Source organism: Neltuma alba, unplaced genomic scaffold, assembly GCF_004799145.2.
Source record: "Neltuma alba isolate B1F8T4 unplaced genomic scaffold, ASM479914v2 tig00006401_pilon, whole genome shotgun sequence".
Lineage (NCBI taxonomy): Eukaryota > Viridiplantae > Streptophyta > Magnoliopsida > Fabales > Fabaceae > Neltuma > Neltuma alba.
In genome coordinates this window covers 346,473-368,787 of record NW_021634452.1, presented here as the reverse complement: position 1 = coordinate 368,787, position 22,315 = coordinate 346,473, and the positions used below count along the sequence as shown (strand labels likewise).

At 32.2% G+C, this 22,315-nt stretch overlaps 1 protein-coding gene across 1 annotated transcript; it reads right to left on the bottom strand.

The window, feature by feature from the left end:
• Positions 1-13,719: 13,719 nt before the first annotated feature.
• LOC114750265 (1-aminocyclopropane-1-carboxylate oxidase 3-like) lies at positions 13,720-15,098 on the bottom strand. The gene is made up of 4 exons (XM_028938834.1): positions 14,994-15,098; positions 14,678-14,904; positions 14,240-14,573; positions 13,720-14,007 (listed from the first exon to the last, which is right to left on the bottom strand). The coding sequence occupies exons 1-4, from the start codon at positions 15,096-15,098 to the stop codon at positions 13,720-13,722; spliced, it is 954 nt and encodes a 317-aa protein (XP_028794667.1).
• Between the last annotated feature and the right edge of the window lie 7,217 nt (positions 15,099-22,315).

Genomic DNA, 22,315 nt, shown 5'->3' with positions numbered 1-22,315 from the left:
AAGGATTTGAGGTCTTTCTTAGGGCATGCAGGTTTCTATCGGCGCTTTATTAAGGATTTTAGTAAAGTTGCTCTGCCTCTTTCTACCTTATTGAAAAAGGATACTGAATTTAAATTTGATGATGAGTGTAGACATGCTTTTGACACTTTGAAATCTATACTTGTTTCACCTCCTATTCTCACTGCACCTAACTAGAATTTACATTTTGAGTTGTCTTGTGATGCTTCTAACTTTGTAGTAGGTGCCATGCTTGGACAAAAGGAGGAGAAACAGTCTAGAGTCATAGCATATGCCTCCAAGACGCTTGATTCCGCTCAAGTGAATTATACCACTACGGAGAAGGAACTGTTTGCTATTATTTTTGCTTTGGATAAGTTTAGACAATATCTAATAAACTCTCAAGTGGTTGTTTTTACAGATCATGCAATGGTTCGGTACCTATTTAAGAAGCCTCAGTCTAAACCTAGATTGCTGAGATGGGCTTTGCTGCTACAGGAGTTTGATATCGAGATTAGAGATAGAGCTGGAACGGAGAATCATGTAGCTGACCACCTTAGTCGATTACCTGAAGGCACACAAGGAGTTGATTCTTCTGATCTTGTTATTGACTCATTTCCTGATTCTGCACTTTTTGCCTTGGCTATTCATGAGCCTTGGTACTCTAATATAGTTAATTATCTTGTCACTCACCTTGTACCTCCTTCTATGTCTAAATTTCATATTGATAAGCTGAAGAGGGAGGCAAGATACTATATCTGGGATGCTCCAATCCTGTGGAAGCAATGTAGTGACCAGATCATTAGACGTTGTGTCCCAAACAATGAGATCCACTCCATCCTTACCTTTGCACATTTTTTATCTTGTGGGGGGCATTTTAGTGCTAATAAGACTGCTAGGAGGGTTTTAGAGTGTGGTTTTTATTGGCCTTCTCTATTTAAGGATGCTTATTCTTTCTGCAAGTCTTGTGATATGTGTCAGAGGTTTGGGAGTTTGGGTAGGAAGCATGAGATGCCTCTAAGACCTATGCATTTTTTGTGAAATCTTTGATGTGTGGGGCATGGATTTTATGGGTCCCTTCCCTTCGTCTTTTGGGTTTTCATACATATTACTTGCAGTAGATTATGTGTTTCGATGGGTAAAGGCAGTGCCAACTAAGAAAGATGATGCTTCTACTGTTGCCAAGTTTTTACGTTCTCATATCTTTTGCAGGTATGGCATTCCAAGAGCAATCATCAGTGACCAAGGAACATACTTCTGCAACAGGACCATCAAGTCTCTATTGGCTAAACATGGAGTCAATCACAAGCTGGCCACTCCTTATCACCCTCAAACGAATGGGTTAGCTGAAGTCTCTAACCGGGAAGTGAAACGAATACTTGAGAAGATCGTGAAACCATCCCGTAAGGACTGGAGTGAAAGGCTTGAGGAAGCTCTTTGGGCTTATAGGACTGCCTACAAGACCCCTATAAGCATGTCACCCTTCTGGTTGCTCTATGGCAAGGCTTGCCATCTACCTATGGAGATCGAGCACAAATCTTATTGGGCAATCAAGGCATGTGATGCAGATCTCGAATCTTCACTAGTCAATCGGAAGATGCAACTCCAAGAACTTGAAGAAATAAGACTTGACTCCTATGACAATGCCAGAATCTACAATGACAAGCTGAAAATGATTCATGACAAACAGATTCTGAGGAAGCAGTTTTATGAAGGTGACAAGGTTCTGAAGTTTAAAGCCCGATTGAAGCTGATGCCCAGGAAGTTTGTCACCAAGTGAGAAGGTCCGTTTAGAGTTACTAAAGTATATCCCTTTGGCACGGTAGAGCTTGTAGATGAGGAGACCGGTATAACTTCACAAGTCAACGGCCATCTGTTGAAGCACTACCACGAGGATCAAAGACCCCCCTGATCACCCGGTTGTTCCCTTCCACCCTACTCTTTTACTTTCTGTTGTATTGCTGGTGATATCTGTTTGCTGAGATAGTTAGGAGTAAGTGTGGGGGAGGGATCTTTTCCAGTAGTTGTAGTTGTAGCTGTTTATTTCTGTTTAGTAGTTGTTTGTTTTGTTTCCTCTTAATTCTGCCATCTCTTCTGATCACTTGATTTATACTTGTCTATTTTCATTTCACATTATCTTATCCTACCTCTCCTTCTCCCTTCTTCGTGATAGTGACGTGTTGTGCTTCGGTTTCAAATCGGACTTCACAACTTCCACTTCACCTGAGAGTTTAGGTTAAGATGATGTTGTTTTTCTTACATTGAGGACAATGTGTTGATCAAGTGTGGGGGAGGGATTGTTGTTGAGTTGTTGAGCTTTCTCTTGAAAAAAAAAATTTTTGCCTTTGGATTTACACCTGTTTCTTAAGTATTGCTGCTATAATTGTTATCTTCTTTGCCTTATTGGTTGATTTCTGAATTGCATCGCATGATTTGAGAGTGATTCTTGCTTGGGAATTTTGCTGCTAGTTTCTATGTCCTCCTGTTTTCATTCGTCTCAGTGTTCTGCACTGCTGTATGGGCGAGTTGCTGTTTTCTCTGTTGCTGAATTTTGACTTTTGTAATCCTTGGGCATCTCTTTTAAAATCCTTTTGCACAATGCTTGTGAATATTGCACGGTTGAGTTTGATTGCATTTGATTTAAGTGATTTCTGTTCTTAGTTTATTAGCATAGTAGAATGCCTTTAGTGCAGTGTTATTAACTTTGTTTCATAGCTTGATCCTTAAGGAGGAAACATCTTGGAGAAAGCCTTGATGGAAGGATTGTTGAGCCATATATTTTCTCATCTTGTGTGATTTTCATCTAGTTTTGGTTAACCTCTAGAACTTGTCTAGATTCTTTTTCAAAGCTGCACTAATACCTAGATTTGTGAAGATGATAGGGGCATTCATTTCTAAACCTTTACCCAAACACAAATCACTTCATTTAACCTTTGTTCACCCCTTTGAGCCTTCACTTTCATTCCATTCATTTTTTTAGCAAGTGTTTTGCATAAGTTACATTTGGTTTTTTATTTTGAAAAGTACATCATTAATGTCTATATCTTTGCCTTCTTGGGTTTGGATGCCAAACAAAAAAAAAAGCAAAAAAAAAAGAGATAGAAAAAGGCAAGAAAGAGAAGAAAATGTTTAGAAAAAGTCAAAGAAAAAAGTTATAAAAAAAAAAAGAAAATAAGTTGCAACAAAAGAATAAATTTGAAATAAGACATTCCATGGTGGTTTGAAGAGCAAGGATTTCTGTCTCAAAAGGTTAAAATCTGCACATTGGTGTTGTTTCATGATTGTACTTTAGCTCACTTTGAGTTGATTATTTACTACCCATGCATTTCACTTGTTAGTCCATTTCATTCATTTGACCTTGCTTTCCAACATTACAACCCTTCAAGTCCCTTGATCATGAGTCTAAGGCATGTTAGTGGTGGAGATATTAGAATCTCTACAAGCTTATGGTAGGTGCTAATCTAGGTGGATTGAGTGAAATTTATCCTATTTAAGAGATGAGTGAAACACTTATACCCTATGTGAGCTCTATTATGTTTCTCTTCCTTTATCCTGCTATGTTTCTTGTGTTAATTTCTTTGCACTGAAGTATTCTATGATTGTTAATTAGTTAAGAATAAAGGTTGCTTGAGTTAATTGCACATTCATGCTTAGTTAGTTTTATGTTTGCTTGCATTGAGTGTCTCTATTGGATTCTTCTTTAATGATGTTTTGCCTAGGAGTACAAAAGGTTAAGTGTGGGGGAGTTGAAAAACTCAATTATTTTTATATATTTTGATATCTTTTATATGGGTTTTGTCAACTTAATTAGTCCCTTTTGACCTTAATTGATTTAATATGTTTTATTTTGAATTATTATTTTATAGGGGCAAAATTGTCATATTTTGGTTTAATTGTAACTAATTGATTTTTTAGGACAATTAATGCTACCTTATCTTTGAATTTTTGCTTGCAGCTTTTTGGAAGATTTTGAAAATAAAAAAAAATAAAATTAAAAATAAAAAGAAAAGAAAAGAAAAAAATAAATTAAAAAAAGAAAAATAATAAAATAATAAAAGGGGGAGCAAAACGCTGCGTTTTGCTCCATCCCTAATATCTAATATTACCATCTTCTTCATCCGGACAGAGAGACACAAGCGAGGGGGACGAGACAGAGCTGGAGGCGGACACACAAGCAAGACGCAACACGGAGCCGACGGCGTGGGAAAAGAAAAAAAAAAAACAAGGAAAGAAAACGCGAGGGGGGCTTGGCGGAAGGAGATATAACGGCATTATTCATCTTCATTCTTGAACCAGAGGACGCACACACAAGGACCTGGGACTCACGCGAACAGAGTCTTGACGGCACTGGATGAGAGACAAGGAACAGAGTGGGGCGTGAACAGGGAGACGTGAACCAGATCAGCGAACAGAACAGAGCAACTAGACAGCACGAGCTTGACGACGGAGGAAAGGATTCACGCTGTTGTTCTTCCATGGAAGCTTGCAATAGAGTATTGAATATGGCATTCCTTGTGGCAATCCGTGGCTAAGGTTCCATAATTCTCTAATTCAACAATAATGGCAGGAGTTCGGATCATCAAAGGGGAGTTTAGTTACTTTAATTTCCTGTTTAATAATTGTTTAACAATTCTTAGGTCTTAGGATAGTTATTCTGATTATTAGAAAATTTTGTATTGTTAAATCTGATTATCTGCAGAAATTATTGTGACTGGATTATTATTTAACATTTGACATTGGGTTGTTTATAGCTTTGATTTCAATTATGATGTTGTGGTTATGACATTTGTATTGATTTTGGAGTTAATATATTGTGATTTTCTGAAGTGGCTTGGAATCTTGGATTATATTGTCTCTTGCTAGCTTTAATTCTGTTATTTTGGATTTAAGAATTCTAATTAAGCATTGGTTTTTAGCATCCTTAATCCCATTTTACTATTCTGTTGCAGTTAGTAAGTTGGGATTTTAGGAAAATATTTTGTGGCAACTCGAGGTGGCTCGATTGTTAGATTAAAAGCTTAATTATAATTCTTAATTTATTGTTTTTAACTCCCACATCTTTTAGAGTGATAATTGCCTGCATTGTTGAATTGGAGAATTGATTATTATCATTGTTATTTGTGTGTTTCATTTTTAGTTCTTTCATCTTCAATTTATTTCAATCATTTTCATATAAAAACCAAAAAAAATATTTTAATTTCAATTTAATTCAAGGTGTTTACTTAGCAATTATCAAATCAAAAATCCTTTTTAGAGTTTAGGTTACTTACATTTATTTATTAGGATTTAATTTCATTTTCGGCTCCTCAAAGTAAATACGACCCGGATTGTGCACTATATTACATTAATTTGGTTAATTTTTAGAGTAACCCCAAAGCGACAAATTAAGGACAATTAACTTCAAGTGGCGCCGTTGATGATGGACTGGACCGATGGAAGGACCTCTGTTTGTTCACGCTGAATCTCTCTCTGCTTTTTTTTTCTTTTTTTCGCCGCCCACAGCTCGTTCAGCGTCCCTCCTGTCCAATATGAAGATGATTATTGGATATTAGGTTGGGGAGAAAAACGCAGCGTTTTGCTCCCCTTTTTTTTAATTATTTTTTTATTATATTTTTTCTTCTTCTTCTTCTTCTTCTTTTAAATTTTCATTTTTATTTTTAAATCTTCTAAAAACCTGCAAACAAAATTCAAGAATAAGGTGGCATTAATTATCCTCAAAAATCAATTAGTCACAATTAAACCAAAATATAACAATTTTGCCCCTATAAAATAATAATTCAAAATAAAACATATTAAATCAATTAAGGTCAAAAGGGACTAATTAAGTTGACAAAACCCATATAAAAGATATCAAAATATATAAAAATAATTGAGTTTGTCACATAATTAATTAATATATGTATGTATGAATGTATTTTTGATAGAGGTAATTAATACTATTCTGATCCTTAACATAAAGACTTAATTATTAAATTAATTTTAGTTTTAAATATAAGATTTATTTATTAATTTATCAATTTTTTCTAAATTACCTCTATAGATTTCCTTCAACCATAATCAAGTAGAAGAGAGAGAAAGAGGATATTAAGGAAGATGATTATGGTGTTTTAAGAAAACATATCATATTTCTTATAATTAAGTAACTTACCTAATTTCTTTAATCTAAATAAATTAGTTAAATAGGTCTTATATTAAGGACTAGAGGAGTATATAATAATATATTACCTTCGGTTTTTAATATAAAAGCTACTTTAACATTCAATTTGATCTTAAATATAAGATTTTAATTCATTTTATGTCTAATATTTATCAATTCTTTTTCAAGGCAATCCTTGTAATAGTTGAACATATTAAAGGTTTCATCAAATAGTAGTTATAACTAATACACATAATTAGTAAAGATATTTTATGGAAGACAACACATATTTATTATCAATAACTAACTTAACTAGTTTTCTTAATCTACTCAAATTAGTCAACTAGCCTTTATATCAAGGACCAGAAGTAGTACCAATTAACCAAATTTTTTTTTTTACTATTTTAAAAGGAGAATTACTATAAAGTCCTAAGAAAAAGATAATTACCAAAAAGGTTAAATAATAAGTGAGTAGTTGTCATTTTCCTACACTATGACTTGTTATTACATACTACTCTAGTATTATTGAAACTTTTTAGTAATTATATTCTTTCGCAAACTTTACAACAATTCTCCCTGCTTTAAATTACTAATCGTAATGTCTCATCTAATTAAATTTTATTCTTTACAGAGAGAATTACTTGGAGTTCTCTAAAAAAAGAAATGTAATTACTAAGCAACATAAATCTATTATTATTTTCTGCATTGAAATTTGTTATGGCATGCTACTAAGCTATTATAGGACTTTTCAGTTATTATATTCCTTCCTTGAGACATTAGGGCTTGTTTGGTAGGAAGAATTGGTTGAAATGGAAAGGAATGGAATGAAAAATTTCTGAATGATTGCATGTTTGGTAAGCATTGGAATAAAAAATGGGTTAATGAAAAATTTTACATTTGGTTGGATGAAAATAGGTTAGAAAATTATGCAATTTACCAAGTTACCCTTAATGAAAAAAATTATTAAATAAAAAATGCTTTTTAACATTAAAGAATAATAATATTATTAAAAAATTCAATAATCCAAAATTTTAAATTAATAAAAAATATGATGAATTATAATTTAAATAAATAAATATAAATAATCAATATAAATGTAAAAATCATCATATATTTTCATAAAAAATACTCTAAACATTAATTTTTCAAAAAATAAATAACAATAATAAAAAATATAAATATAAATGCAAATATGGCGTTTATTTTTTGTCATTATACTTCTTTCCAATATTCTCTGGTAGCAACTCCTTTCAAATGCTTGTGATTGTGAATGTTTCTAATGATCTGTTTTTTGTCATTATATTTCTCGTCACCTCTACCAATTTGGATTTTCACTTTCTACTCAAAACTTCTCATTTCCAAGCCATGAGGTGGATCAAATTCAAATTTTTGAATGGATTTTTATTTCATTGAAAACCAGAGTTAAATAGCCTTTTAGTGATACTCATTTGTCTAATTTATATTTAAATTGATAAAGTTATGTCTAATAAAATTTAAGCTTCAATATGATTAGGAAAGAAGTAAGCAAAATCGTCTTTGATGCTGAAAATTCAAATGTTCTTCTATCAAATTCGAATCTACACAAAAAAAAAAATTTAAATTCGCTTGCATCAAATTTAAATGTACTCATTTTGTTGTCGTAGCTTAAAATTCAACTATGGACTTATTGATGTAAATTGGAATTTGTATAAACAAATTGGAATTCATGCACGATACATTTTAACTTTCGTACAAAATTTGAATTTTATTGCATCTTACTCAAACACACTGTTACATTCTATTTTGGATACACTGAACAGAGTAATTTTCAATTAGATATAACTTTCTCAACCTAAGTTCAAATTAGGCTAAGCTCCTTGAGTCTAATTTATAATGTAACGAGATCTATTGAAAAATTATTTGTAATTTTAAAGTTATGATCAAAATAGTGAGTAAGGGTTAGACTTTTTATTCTTTTAGATTTTGAACCAGATTTAAAAAATCATACATATTTGATATGAGAATTTTTTTTTTATTTTGAGGTAGATGTTGTTGAAAAACTTATAAAAAGTTGGGTAATACAAATTGAACGCCTTGTTGCTGTTAAAGAGTTGACCAGCGCAATAATTTTCCTCCTCCATAGGCCACTCACATTCTGCAACATTGAATGTTGCTTTTCAAGTATTCTTGTGCAGTGTAGTAAAGAGATAATTATTATTTTTGAGAAATCATAATTAAGTTTCTGAAATGACAGTTAATATGAAGCGGATCTATTAATGCTCAAATTGTTTAAATATGCAACGATTTTATGAAATTATTATTTTTTTAAAAAGATAATAATAATTAAGTTTCCCTCTAATTAAAGTATTTTCTTTGCCACTTACACGTTTTCAATAAAATGTACGTGTTATCCTCTGGATAATAACTCCCCCGTTGTTCAATTTACATGAAGAAAAGTAAACTTGGGAGGAGATCATGATCTTGGAAATTTTCGTGTTTATTGAACAACTTCTTATGAGAAGACGTGATGAAATGACATGAACACGCAGTACTTTCTGACCAATTAATTGTGCAAATTAGATTTCTATTACAAGGGACGTGAGATTCTTTTATTTATTATGATGTTTCTTCACTTTTTTCCTTCACGTTCATTCTTTAGAACTCCTGCCTATCTGAATTTGCATAATTAATTAATATATGTACGTGTAAATGTATTTTCGGTGGGGGTAACTAATGTATAATAATGCACCTATAAACCAATTTTTTTACTATTCCAAAGAAATACTCCTTTGATCCTATTTATAAGGGACTTCTAGCATATTTTACATAAACCAAGTAAAATCTTGAACTTCATTAACTCTCATTTAAAATTTAATAACTTTATAGCTTTATTTCTGTTTAATATACGTTATACCTTATATAAACAAAGTCAACACGATAATAAATTAGGGGTAAAATTGTACATCCATACAAAAAATTTCTCTCAGTACCTATAAATAGGACCAAAAATTATTATGAGGTCTTAAAGGGAAAAAAATTTAATTTTTTGGTCCTTTTAATTTTAATTCACTTATAAGTTAATCTTTCAATTATAGACAGAGTCACATCCACTTCTTCCCTCTCTCCTGGAGTCTATTTTTCCTCATTAACTTTCCAGAGACACACATGCAAATGTATAGCATCTAAATTCATCTGGAACGGTGAGGAGGAAGGAGAAGACGATGAGCTTATTTTTTTTCCCCTTAAAATATTAATTAAATACATATGAGCTAAGTTGGATGACATGTGTGAAATTTTTAATGGTGTTAAATAATTTTTTTTCCATGTAGGACAATTATTTAAAAATAAATTATGTATGATCAAAATTAAATTAGTAAATGTGAAAAGATTAAAGACTGGGTTACAAGCAAAGTAAAAGTTCATAGATTGAGTTACACTAAATTATAGTTGAGGGACTGAGTTATAAGTGGGTTAAAATTTGAAGGACCAAAAGATTAATTTTTTCATAAAATAATTATAAAAAAATCTTAATAATAAGAGAGCAGTTAATATATATATATAATTCCTTTGCAAATTATATCATATATGAAGAAACTAATTGTGCTTAATTACTAATATCATTTTTGCTTTTCATTAAAAAAAAAAAGTGGATGTCTATGTATTTGTCTGAAAAAATTTGAAGTATGAATGTTTTCCCAGTCATTTATAATTTGAAACCTGAAATTATTATTATTTTTTCTTTATGGGATAATTTTAAACAAAAGCTATTCAGAAAACACGTATACTTGCCCAAACGCAAACATAGAAGGCGATCAATGTGAACAATTAAAATTGCATTCTTGATCTTTGTTAACAACAAAAGTTGCATTGTCTTGCCAAATTCCGGGTCCACCTAGGTAAATCACAATTTGAATTTCAAATAAATAAATTGAAAAACCTACCAAAAACAGTAAACTATGTTTTTGTCCAAAAAAAAGTGTAAACTATGATGTTTCATAAAATCCGTAGCAAGAAAATTTGTGACAACCGCATTAAAATCAGCAGCCGTGCGCCAGCAAAATCCGTCATAAATTCAATTTGCGACAGATTTTCCCGTTGCAATTTTTTTTTTTAAAAAAAATGAATTACTAGTTGTTGCTAGTTAATGAGCTAAATGTATAAAGAATAGCCAAATTTAGGGTCCGTTTCCCTCAATTCCATTGCGCCTAGCAATGTAATGCAATGCAATGAAAATGTAATGTAATATTAATAACAAGGATACTGCTTGGTTTGTTTTTTAAGAGGGGTGCAATTAGTTATTTTTTTTAATAATTATCCAAAATTAATATATTGTAAAAGTACTTTCCCTTAGTAATAATTCAAACCCTTAAATGCTCAGAAAAGCTTCTTCAAGATTCCAACCTGGCTCCATAATTCCTCTCTCAGTGGAGGACAATTTTCTAACCGAATTAATGGTCTGCCCTTGTTTTTTATGGGTTCTCGCTTTATGATTCTTCTCTCGTAGGTTTTTTTTTTTTTTTTTTTTTTAACCAGAAAGCAGAACTTTCATTAATATCCAAGAGACAAGTACAAAGCCCAATAACAACCAAAGGTTTGCAAAAAGGAAAGATGCCCAAGAGAACAAGAAAATTCAAAGAAGACTTATAAAGAATCTCCGGCAGCAGCTCCATGGAAAAAGGTAGGGGTTCAAAGAACCACCCCTAAAGGACCCATCCCTTGTTGGCAAGAACACAACTAGATTGCTTGAAGAAGAATCTCCAAGAGAAGACCTTATAGAAGCAGAAACACCCACAACCACCAGCAAAAAGGATGAAAAAGGAGAGAAGAGCTCCTTACCAACGATTGCCTAGCAAACAAAATGGTCGTGTATCCTTTGAATTCGTTGCCACCAATAACCGACAATGATCTTCTGAAAGATGTAGCAATAAAGGAGTAGGATCATTATCATCTGAACCCAAACCCCCAAAAACACGAATCAAAGCCACCATGAGAGATCTCATGCCATTGGAGGCCCCAGGCCTGGTTAATACCACGTAAACCAAAGATACCGCCATCAAAAATCCAAGGAGATGCAAAGAAAGACAAACAACAACACAAAGATGGACATGTCCTCCCCCAGTCAAAGCCGGGGAGGGAGATCCCTTGAAAACTGCTTGCCCAACTGACGAGAGGAGCTCCCACCACCTCTGAAGAGTCAAAAGAGGGAGAGAGAGAAAGGAGTACCCTGGTAAAGTTCCTCTCTCTTCGCTAAGACAATATGCATCTTTGTACTTCATCATTATCAAATTCAAAGTTGTCTCTTTATGGATTTTTTCATGTGTTATTCCTTCTTGCATTTTGCTCCTTTTTTTCTCCCAGGTTTACCTATTCTCTCATTTCTGCAACTTGATAGGCTTTTTGTATCATTCATATGAAGTTTGGATAGTGACAAGCTATCAGCTTTGTTGCTCCGCCAAAAGGGGGGGGGGAGAATTTATCGACTTCTGATGAAATCCTTTGAAATTAGATGCGTTGGGAAAATGCTTATAAACCTCCCTGTGAAGCTTCTGCGTAGTAGGGCTTTTGATGATGATTCACAATTTATTATTTTGAGGGTAAAATATTGTCTTTTTACCTAGTTTAGTAAGGACAAAGTAGACATTTTATAAAGGTTGCATTCCTGCATAGAGTATTCATTAGAGATCTCCTGTGAATAGACAATACCAAAAAATATGCAATCTTTATTACCAATGTAACTTTTTTCACTATCATTAAGTCCAACCAAACAAACTATTTATGATAATACATTGAGGATTACTATGCACACCTGCGACCAACCATAACAGCCCCTTAAATTTCAAATCATCATGATATTCTTTGTTTGACCCACAAGTCAAATCAAATTCATAATAGAGATGGCAAATTTGAAACTTCTCATATTGAGCGAAGACTCACTGAACCAAGCATTTAATAGCAGATGAGCTGAAATACATACCCAAAAAACAAACGAACAAAAAAGCCAAGAAAGATTTGATCTAATTGAGAGAGTGGGGAGCCGAACAAATAAGACGTGGACTTACTTAAAGATCATCCACTCAACGAAGGCAACTTGGGAAAAGAGTAGTCAACTTGAAGAATGGTAAAAGAAAAATTAACCGTACAAAATGAAAACGTAATGAACATGAATAAATATCAAGAGAATCGAATTGAGTAGTTTTTTTATTTTTGGGGTTTTGGCCAAAGTTTTCTGAACAATTTCTGACATTATTTTCTTTATTAGAACCAAACGAATTTGTTCAATCTATTTCCCTCACCACTCTTTTCCTGTTCTTTCGTTTTTGTCAAGTCCTCGAATTTTTCATTCGGGCTTTTATGAAATGTATTTCTGCTTATAAACCATCAAACCAGTATATGTATATTGTGAGCTTTAACAACTGCCTCAAACCTACTTATGGTTTGTAGTTCTAGCACCTCTTCAGATACTGGGAAAATTTGCAGGGGAAACTATTCTTGAGGCATATATGGTTTCCTTCCATTTTTAATTTAGTAGCTGTGTGTTTTTACTCCTTATTTAATATTTTAATCTTACTCTTTTAACGCCATTAATCTCTATAACTCTATTAACATTATTAGACCATATGCAAAAATTAATTGTGTTAAGAAAGTAAAAGTGAATAATTTAATATGAAAAGAAAAGCTAACAGGCATCAAATTAAAAATTGAAGAAAATTATAGGTATCTTAAAAGTGGTTTTCCTTTTGCAGAACTTGGGAAGATTTCATGAAGAATGTGGAAGCAAAATAATTTGACAAATGATCCCAAATTTTATTATGGGCCCATAGAAAATATGGGTTGGGAAAGGAATGGGTCCAGAAACTATAGAGGCCCAAGTCGTTGAAAAATTTTAGACTTGTGGCTTATATGGGCTACTAATGTATGTGCTTATTTCATGAATTTCAATAGAGGGCTACAGTTAGTTTCATTTATGTGCTTGATCTCCAGTATTTCCATTCTTTATTCGCTGTATTAGTGAGGGTGATCATTACATCAAGACTCCCAATCCCCATGGCTATGAAGATGTCATTTGCAAGAGAGATCATCAAGTGATGAAAACTTTTCCCATCAAGTTTGCCCACATTTTGGATCAATAAAATTAAGTGAAAAATAGCACTCTCTCTCCTTCGTTTGGAACAAAATGTTATGAAAGTGACCAACCTCCAAAAAACTTAAAAACATTCCTTTCGAAAGCTGCTTGGAACACGGGTTGCAAGTCAACATGGTCAAATATGATGAGTTTGCAGATGAACCGAATCTTAATTAATTCCTCAAAATCTCATTCGATGTAGGGAAAACATGTTTATCTTTTAGAAGCATAACTTCAAATTTTTATTAGATTATTATATTCATTAGACGAGCTCTTAATTTGACCAACCAAAAAAGAAGAGATTGCAATTTTATTGATTGAGTTTATCACTGACACAAGTGCAAGCAATCAAAAATCAACACCCACAATAGCAAGAATGTGTATAATTAAAAGGTCTAGGTTCTAAGCTTTTTCTTTTATTCTTGTGTATATTATTCCTTAATTATTTTCCCATTCCCAAATCACTAAATAGTGATTTCCCTCCTTAAGCTGTTGCGGTGGTACTGGAACTCACAGCTTTCATGGCATCAAATCTTGGCTCTTTTGCTTGAAACTTGAGAGCAGCATAAAGCTTCATGTAATCTTCAAACACAAATTTTGGATAAATAATCTTCCCGTTGGTCTCTTCTTCCTTTCCTTCCATCAATGACGGTGCCGGAAATATAACGGCATCACTTCCTGGATTGTAGAATGAAGCAACAGACATCCTAGTACCATCAGTTTGTGCAATCACACGATGCTCCACACTCTTGTACTTCCCATTTGTGATTACCTGTTCAAGAAAAAACGAAAGTACCATCAAGGATCAAAGTTAGTTACTGCATTGCACAAATCTGATGCAACCAACTTTATAGTTAAAATGCATATGATTAAAAAGAGTATTCTAGAGAAATCAATATATGTCTATTATAAATAACTAATCTAACCAATTTTCTTAATATCCAAAAATTTGTTATATATCTACTTCTTATACCAAAGATTAGAGGGAATGTATGATTTATTACCTCTATTTGGTCTCCAAGATTGATGACGATGGAGTGACGCTTGGGAGGCACATTAATCCACTGGCCATCCTTGAGAAGTTGGAGGCCACTAACCTTATCATCCTGGAAGAGAAGGATGATGCCGCCGGCATCGGTATGGGCACGAAGACCTTTCACGAGATTAGGGTTAGGGCAAGGAGGGTAGTTGGCAACTTTTGTGCCAAAATTTGGTCCTCTTGATCCACGGAAAGCCTTCTTGAGATAACCCTTCTCTAGTCCAAGATTCTCACAAAACAAGTCCAGCAGCTCCTCTGCAAGTTTCTGTATCTCTTCTGCAAATTCCTTCATCACCTTCCTGCATTTAATTTGAATTTATATAGTTCAGACTATGTACATACGCATGTGCATATAGTAATATGTATATAACACATGTTTGTTTTGTTTAGTTTGATTTTTGACCTGTATTCTTCAGTAAGATCGGGGATTTCAGATAAGTTTGAGTCAGGCAAGTGACGTAAGAAGAAGGTGCTCTCCCAATCCATGTCCTTAATTTCAGCTTCAACACCTTCTAGGGCTTTGCTTGCTACAAACTCTTTAAACCTTCTTTCCATGCATTTCCTATAATGCTCTTTATTTAACCTCTCCACTGTGTCCAGAAGTTCATGGGCTATCCCATGGTTCACCAACTACAAGAATAACAATGAGATTTATTTAATAATAGCCACCATAGTTTAAAAAATAGATAATAAAAATACAAGCAAACATGTATATATACCTCAAAAAATCCCCAACTCTCGCAAGCGTCATTAATTTTTTCCATCGTAGCCTGCCTCGCCTCGCCATTAAGTTTCTCCAAGTTGATTACTGGGAAGTTTTCCATTTCAAAACACTCAAATTAAAAACTCTCTTTTTTTCTCCTTTCTAAGAGGCGTTTCTTGGTTTATATGCGAATTGGCAATCCAGTAAGTGTGTGTATATATACACACACACACAGCAGTTCAGGGTCTGTGATAGACACGAAAAACATAACCATAAAAATAGAAATTAAAAAAACATGAAGCATGACTTAAATACTTAAGCCGACCATAGGAGAAGATCTTTTTACGTTGTTGAATTTTCTACTGGTAATTGCGGTTCTGATTCGATGTTCTAAGCGTGTTCACTGTAATGATTGTTGTTACTGTATGTGGGTTTGTTCGTTTCTGGTTTTGCGTTTGCTTTATTAGCACGTGATGCGTCACAATTCTTAAAAGGCGACAAAAAGTTAAACTGTAATAATTCTTCCAGGGGTCTTGTCTTAGAAAATGCTAAATTGAATATACATTGGCATGCAGATAAATTCAGAAACTCACTGTTTAACACGTTTATTTTGGATAATTATTATTTTTGAAAAATCATAATTAAGTTTCTGAAATGATAGTTAAGATTAAGTTGATCCGTTAATTAATGCACTTTTTTTTTACCATCACATTAATTAATGCTCTAATTGTTTAAATATGTAAGAATTTTATGAAATTATTATTTTTTAAAAAAAGTAATGTTAATTAAGTTTCCGTCCTAATTAAAGTATTTTAGATGCAAAATACTCTTCTGGATAACTCGTTAGTTGTTCAATTTACATGAAGCAAAGTAAACTTGGAAGGAGATCATGATCTTGGAAATTTTTGTGTTTATTGGACAACTCCCTATGAAGAAGTGATGAAATGACGTGAACAAGCAGTGTTTTCTGACTAATTAATTGTGCAAACTAGATTTCTATCACAAGGTACATGGGATTCTTTTATATATTATGATATTTCTTCACTTTTTCCTTTTCCGTTCATTCTTTAAAACTCCTGCCTACACGAATTTGCATAATTAATATATATACGTGTGATCCTAAGAATGAATAACAACATACCTATTAACCAACTTTTTTTAAAAACTATTTTAAAGGGATGATTACTATGAAATCCTTAGAAATGAAAATAATTACCAAAATAAGTCCAAGTGATAAATGGACAGATGTCATTCCTTATACTATAACTTGTTATTACATGCTGTTATATTGTTATTAAAATTTTTTAGTAATTATTTTCATTCCTCAAACTTTATAATAGTCCTCCCTACTTTAAATTGCAATTCATAATGCCTCATCTAATTGTATTGTATTCCTCAGAGAGAATTAATAGGAGCTCCAAAAAAAATGTACCACCTCCTGTTCTTAATATCAGAGCTAGTTAACTAATTTGAGTATATTAAGAAAATTAGTTAAGTTAATTATTTGTAATAAATATTTATTTTTTCTAAAATATCCTTACTAATCAAGTGTATTGGCTAGGAGCTAGTTAACTAATTTGAGTATATTAAGAAAATTAGTTAAGTTAATTATTTGTAATAAATATTTTTTTTTCTAAAATATCCTTACTAATCAAGTGTATTGGCTAGGAGCTAGTTAACTAATTTGAGTATATTAAGAAAATTAGTTAAGTTAATTATTTATAATAAATATTTATTTTTTTAAAATATCTTTACTAATCAAGTGTATTAACTAGAAGCTAGTTAACTAATTTGAGTATATTAAGAAAATTAGTTAAGTTAATTATTTATAATAAATATTTGTTTTTTCTAAAATATCTTTACTAATCAAGTGTATTGGCTAGAACTACTATTATTACAAAGACTATTTTAGAAAATAAATAAATAAATATAAGAGATAAAGTAAATTTGAGTCTTATATTTAGAATTAAAATAAAAATCAAACAAATTTTTATATTAAAGACAGGAAATAGTCATTATTACTAAAGAGTCTTGGTAAAGATTAAAAAAGATGAGGTCAAGTCAAGCTTTAGCCAAATAGGCCTGAGCATGTAACGGAGTTTAAAGCTTGAGCCTACAAAAAAACCTTTATTTTTTTGGGCCTAGACCTAAGCTATTGAAAGCTTTTTTTTTTTAATGGCTTAGACCTAAGCGGTCGAAAGGCTGCCTGGCAGGTTTAGAACTTTTTTAAAGGCCGACTTACAATATAGGGTTTAAAAAAAAAACCAAAAAAGCTCATGTTTCAAGTTTAAAGGCCATAGTAGGCTACACAGACATAGGATGCTCAAAGACCATTTCTGTTTCCAAGTTAGCCTTAACGTCCATCTATCTATCTATCAACATCCGCAAGCCCGCTAGCAAGCACAATCCGGAAAAACGGTATCTCAAAAGTTAACCGTCGCCGTCCTTCAACCCAATACCGTATAAGGTTCCTTTTTCAAGGTTCCTCTCGATGTGTGACTCCTGCCACCCATCAGTCCAATTTCAGCACTTAAGCTAGGGTTTCATGAAGGGGAAAAGAAAAAATCAAAATTTCAAGGTTTCAACGGTTTAAATACAATTTAATTACTTTCATAATCCAACGTCAATCCACTCCTTTAGACCTCCAATAACAAACCCCCCCCCCAAAAAAAAGGTAATACAAGTCGGACACAAACAACCCAATTCGAATTCAGATAGGTTGAAATGAGTGGAAATTGATCTTTTCAAATCACAACGATCTATCCCAAAATTAATGCCTCCGGAACGAAACGCTATTGCTGCTCCCAACTCTCCCAGTGTTCTCCCTCTATTTCTATTTCATTTTGGCCATTATATTTTATAATGCCTTTTGCGATTTCATATGTATAAGCTTGTGTTGATTTCCATTATTTTTTTCTTTTTTCCTTTTAGCTTTTCTTCCTTCCTATTTCTTCTTCGAAAACCTTCAAAATCCCCTTTAAAACATAAATAAACTCATCATTAACCCTTTTTTATTATCATTTGATTACCAATTGATTAATCTCCTTTACATTATTATGGTCATCTGTGACCGCCACATAATTCCTTTACTTAATAGACAGAGAATTTATTAATCATTATGAGTCAGTTCATGCCCCATTATTATGATGTCTCTTTCTGCCGGATCCCGTGAAGGTACACCTTTCTTCGCACGTATAGCAACTCCACTAATCAGGTAATGGCACAAGGCCAATGACTTTGTAGTCTAGTGTCAAGAAATTAAGATTATTTTATAAGTAGGAGATTATGGGTTTGATTCTAACTATAATTGCATACTGTTAATGCCTGCCCTTTTATTTCAAAAAAGAAAAAAAAGATAATGACACAAGGGTTCATGATATATCCCTTATGCTTGATGAACTCCCACAATAGGCTCAACGTTTCCACAACCCCTATATAAGTCCTACAAAACTCATATGTCATTGTTAAATCAAAACTAGTCCAACTCATTCCACTATAACATTTTCTTAACTTTTTCTCATAGCCACTGTAACATCCAGATTTTAGTTTCTAAGACTAAACGTGGGAAGGTAGGGAGTAGTTTGGGTAGAGTAGCTAGGTAGTGTGGGTTTGAAGGTTACGAAAACATGATAAACCAACCACCTTGACAAAGCTAAGTTTGGAAATTATGAGAATTGTTTGCCGCCTCACATTCACTACGAGCGTTTGTGTCGTAACCAGTAATAAAGTGATTAACCTATATGGCTATATTTAATTTCAGAGAAAGCTTACAAGTGCGTTTGTTCTCTAGGTTAGCACAACATTGGTTCAACTAAGAGCAAAGAAAAGAGAGGTTAGTTTTGTTTATGAAATACAAATCATTTGAAATTTTGATAATTTGATACTAATCTTATGAATGATATTTTTCACATCTTGTGTAATCCAAATCATCTTTTGGATGGCGTGAATGAGGGAAGGCAATGGATTCGAATCATATAATGGTAAAAATCTTTACAGAATCAAATTAAATCCTACCAAAAACCACGTGTTTGGCCTTCTTTTTGAAAAATAGAACATATATAAGAAAAATGCATGAACTTAGTCCATTTTATTCTTTTCCCAAAGGAGAAAAATGGTGGGAATGAGACTGTGAAGTTTAACTGCCCTTAATTGTCGCTTTGGGGTTACTTCAAAAATTAACCGAATTAATGCAATATATTGCACAACTCGGGTCGTTTCACTTTGAGGAGCCGAAAACGAAATTAAACCCTAGTAAATGAATGCAAGTAACTTAAACTATAAAAAGAGATTTTTGATTTTGAAAAGCTGTTAATTAAATACTACGAATCAAATTGAAATTAAAATACTTTTTAATTTTGTTTTTATATAAAAGTGATTAAAATGAATGGAGATTAAAGAAATGAAAATGAGACACACAAATAACACTGATAAAAATCAATCCTCCAATTCAACAACGCAGGCAATCATCACTCTAAAAGATGTGGGAGTTAAAAACAATGAATTAAGAATTATAATTAAGCTTTTGATCCAACAACCGAGCCACCTCGAGTTGCTACAAAATATTTTCCTAAAATCCCAACTTACTAACTGCAACCAGAATAGTAAAATGAGATTAAGGATGCTAAAAACCAATGCTTAATTAGAACTCTTAAATCCAAAATAACAGAATTAAAGTTAGCAAGAGACTATATGATCCAAAATTCTAAGCCACCTTAGAAAATCACAATATATTAATTCCAAAATCAATACAAATGTCATAACCACAACATTATAATTGAGATCAAAACTATAAACAGCCCAATGTCAAATACTAAACAATAATTCAGTCACAATAATCTCCAAATATAATCAGATTAAGCAATACAATTATTTTCTAATAATTAGAATAACTATCCTAAGACCTAGGAATTGTTAAACAATTATTAGACAGGAAATTAAAGCAACTAAAGCTCCCCTTTGATGATCTAAGCTCCTGCCATTATTGTTGAATTGGAAGATTATGAAGTCTAGCCTCGGTTTACCATAAAAAATGCTGCAATCAACGCTCTGTTATAGGCTTCCATGAAAGAGATGTTACGAAGTCGTCAGACCGAGAAGGAGAAGACGCTGATATACTCAAGCTAAATCCTTCACCCTGTTCGCACGGCCGTCACTGGTTCCGCGTTCAAGATCAGCCGAGAAGACGAAGGTGAAGTGGCCGATGATGATGATTCTCGTGTTCTCCCTCCCTGTTGCTCTGTTTCGTCTGCGCCGCTTGCGTGTGTGCCTACCCGTTCGTTGCCGCCGCTCAGCTCTGTTCCGTCTTTTTTTCTTCGGCGTCCCTCGTCTCCAATTGAAGATGATTATTACTCCCTCCGTTTCTTATTATAAGAGACGAATAACCGAATTACGTTGTTCAAAAAAACAGTTAAAATTAGTTAAGAACAATCAATGTGTAAAAAGTATAATCTTTTTTCCAAAAATACCCTCATTAATAAGGAGAGAGAGCATGAGAGAGAACAATTAAATTATTAAAAGAAAGAAAAGTGGGAAGGAGAGAGAGTGTGAGTTGGAGATAATAAATATGGGTAAAACAGGAAATCAACACAAAAAAATAGAGACAACTTTTAAGTGTCTCTTATATATAGGAACATGCCATAAGCATCAAATGTCTCTTATAATAAGGAACGGAGGGAGTAGTATATTAGGTTGGGGGAGCAAAACGCAACGTTTTGCTCCCCTTTTTTTTTAAATTATTTTTTTTATTATATTTTCTTATTTTCTTATTTTTATTTTTTATTTTTCAAAATCTTCCAAAAACCTGCAAGCAAGAATTCAAAAATAAGGTAGCATTAATTGTCCTCAAAAATTAATTAGTCACAATTAAACCAAAATATGACAATTTTGCCCCTAAAAAATAATAATTCAAAATAAAATAAATTAAATCAATTAAGGTAAAAAGGGACCAATTAAGCTGACAAAACTCATATAAAAGATACCAAAATATATAAAAATAATTGAGTTTGTCAGACTGCTTTTCTGGTCCTATGTATTTCTTGTGAATCGTATGTCTTAAGGGAATAAGTAAACTTAATTTAGGACATATTCGGTTTTCTAATGCAAAATTTAAACAAAAGGGGCAGTATTAGTAAAAGAAGTAATAATAGCGTCATATTATATTGTTTTAGCTAGTAAGTCCTCATCAAAAGAAATATTTTCATGCAAGCGCTCATTAAAATGATTGGGTTTTTTCTTTCGAAAAATAGTCCAGTAAATATTGGATTTAACCGATCCAAAATTAGCAGAAAAAGATTGGCAAAGCTGGGGAATCGGAAGCTAGTTTGAACTGACTAGAATATATATATATATATATATATATATTTATATATGAATCGAAAGCATGAAATTTAAACTACAAGTGAAGTGTGCGAACATATGCATATTTATAATGTAACTATGAATTTTAAAATAGTTGTATGCATTATACAAATGTTAAATCTCATAATTATAAAAATGTATATTTTTGGCTCAATGAAAGAGAAGACAACCTGCTTTCAATTTTTATATATTAATAAAGTGATATTTGACAATAAAATAGTTAAAATAATTAAAATCATCCAATAAATTTAATTTTGTAAAATAATATTATATAAAATATTCCGTTTAATGCTATATTTAACATATTAAAATTAAAAATATATTAAATTAATCATGATTGTCAGTCCGAGTGTCCGACTACCATTGAACCATGATTATTGACCCTTGGATCGCTCATCACGCTCAATTCAATGACTGCTATAGTCTTTAAAATCTTTGGTCAGGTGTACTGCTTAATATAAAACTTAGTTGATTAATTTGAAAATATTAAAAAAATTAATTAAATTAATTATTTATAATAAATATATATTGTCTTTCATAAAATATATTTACTAATTATATATGTTTGAATCAACCATTATATAACTATTATAGAGATTATATAAGGGCAAAATAAGTAAATACTGGAAATAGTGGATTAAAACCTTATATTTAAGACTAAATTAAATATCAAACTAGTTCTTATATTAAAAATAAAAAATAGCATATATATATATATATAAACACACACACGCACGCGCACACGCATATAGAAGAAGCTATGACTTGCCTTAGATCTAGAAAATCTTGAAGAATATATATAATATGACAAAGGCTAAAATATTCATTTGGTCCTTGAGCTTTATGTAAGATTTTATTTTAATCCCTTAACTTTAAAAAGCATATTTTTAGTTCTTTAACCCTAAAATTATTAGCATTAAATGATGATTTTTACTAATAATTAGGATTGTTTTGAAAATTAAACTTAATATATTAGCATTT

Coding starts and splice junctions, on each gene's coding strand:
- LOC114750265 (XM_028938834.1), bottom strand. CDS start 15,098: ATGGAAAACTTCCCAGTAATCAACTTGGAGAAACTTAATGGCGAGGCG. Junction 14,905..14,993: donor AGAGTTGGGGATTTTTTGAG/GTATATATACAT, acceptor TTATTCTTGTAG/TTGGTGAACCATGGGATAGC. Junction 14,574..14,677: donor GATCTTACTGAAGAATACAG/GTCAAAAATCAA, acceptor AATTAAATGCAG/GAAGGTGATGAAGGAATTTG.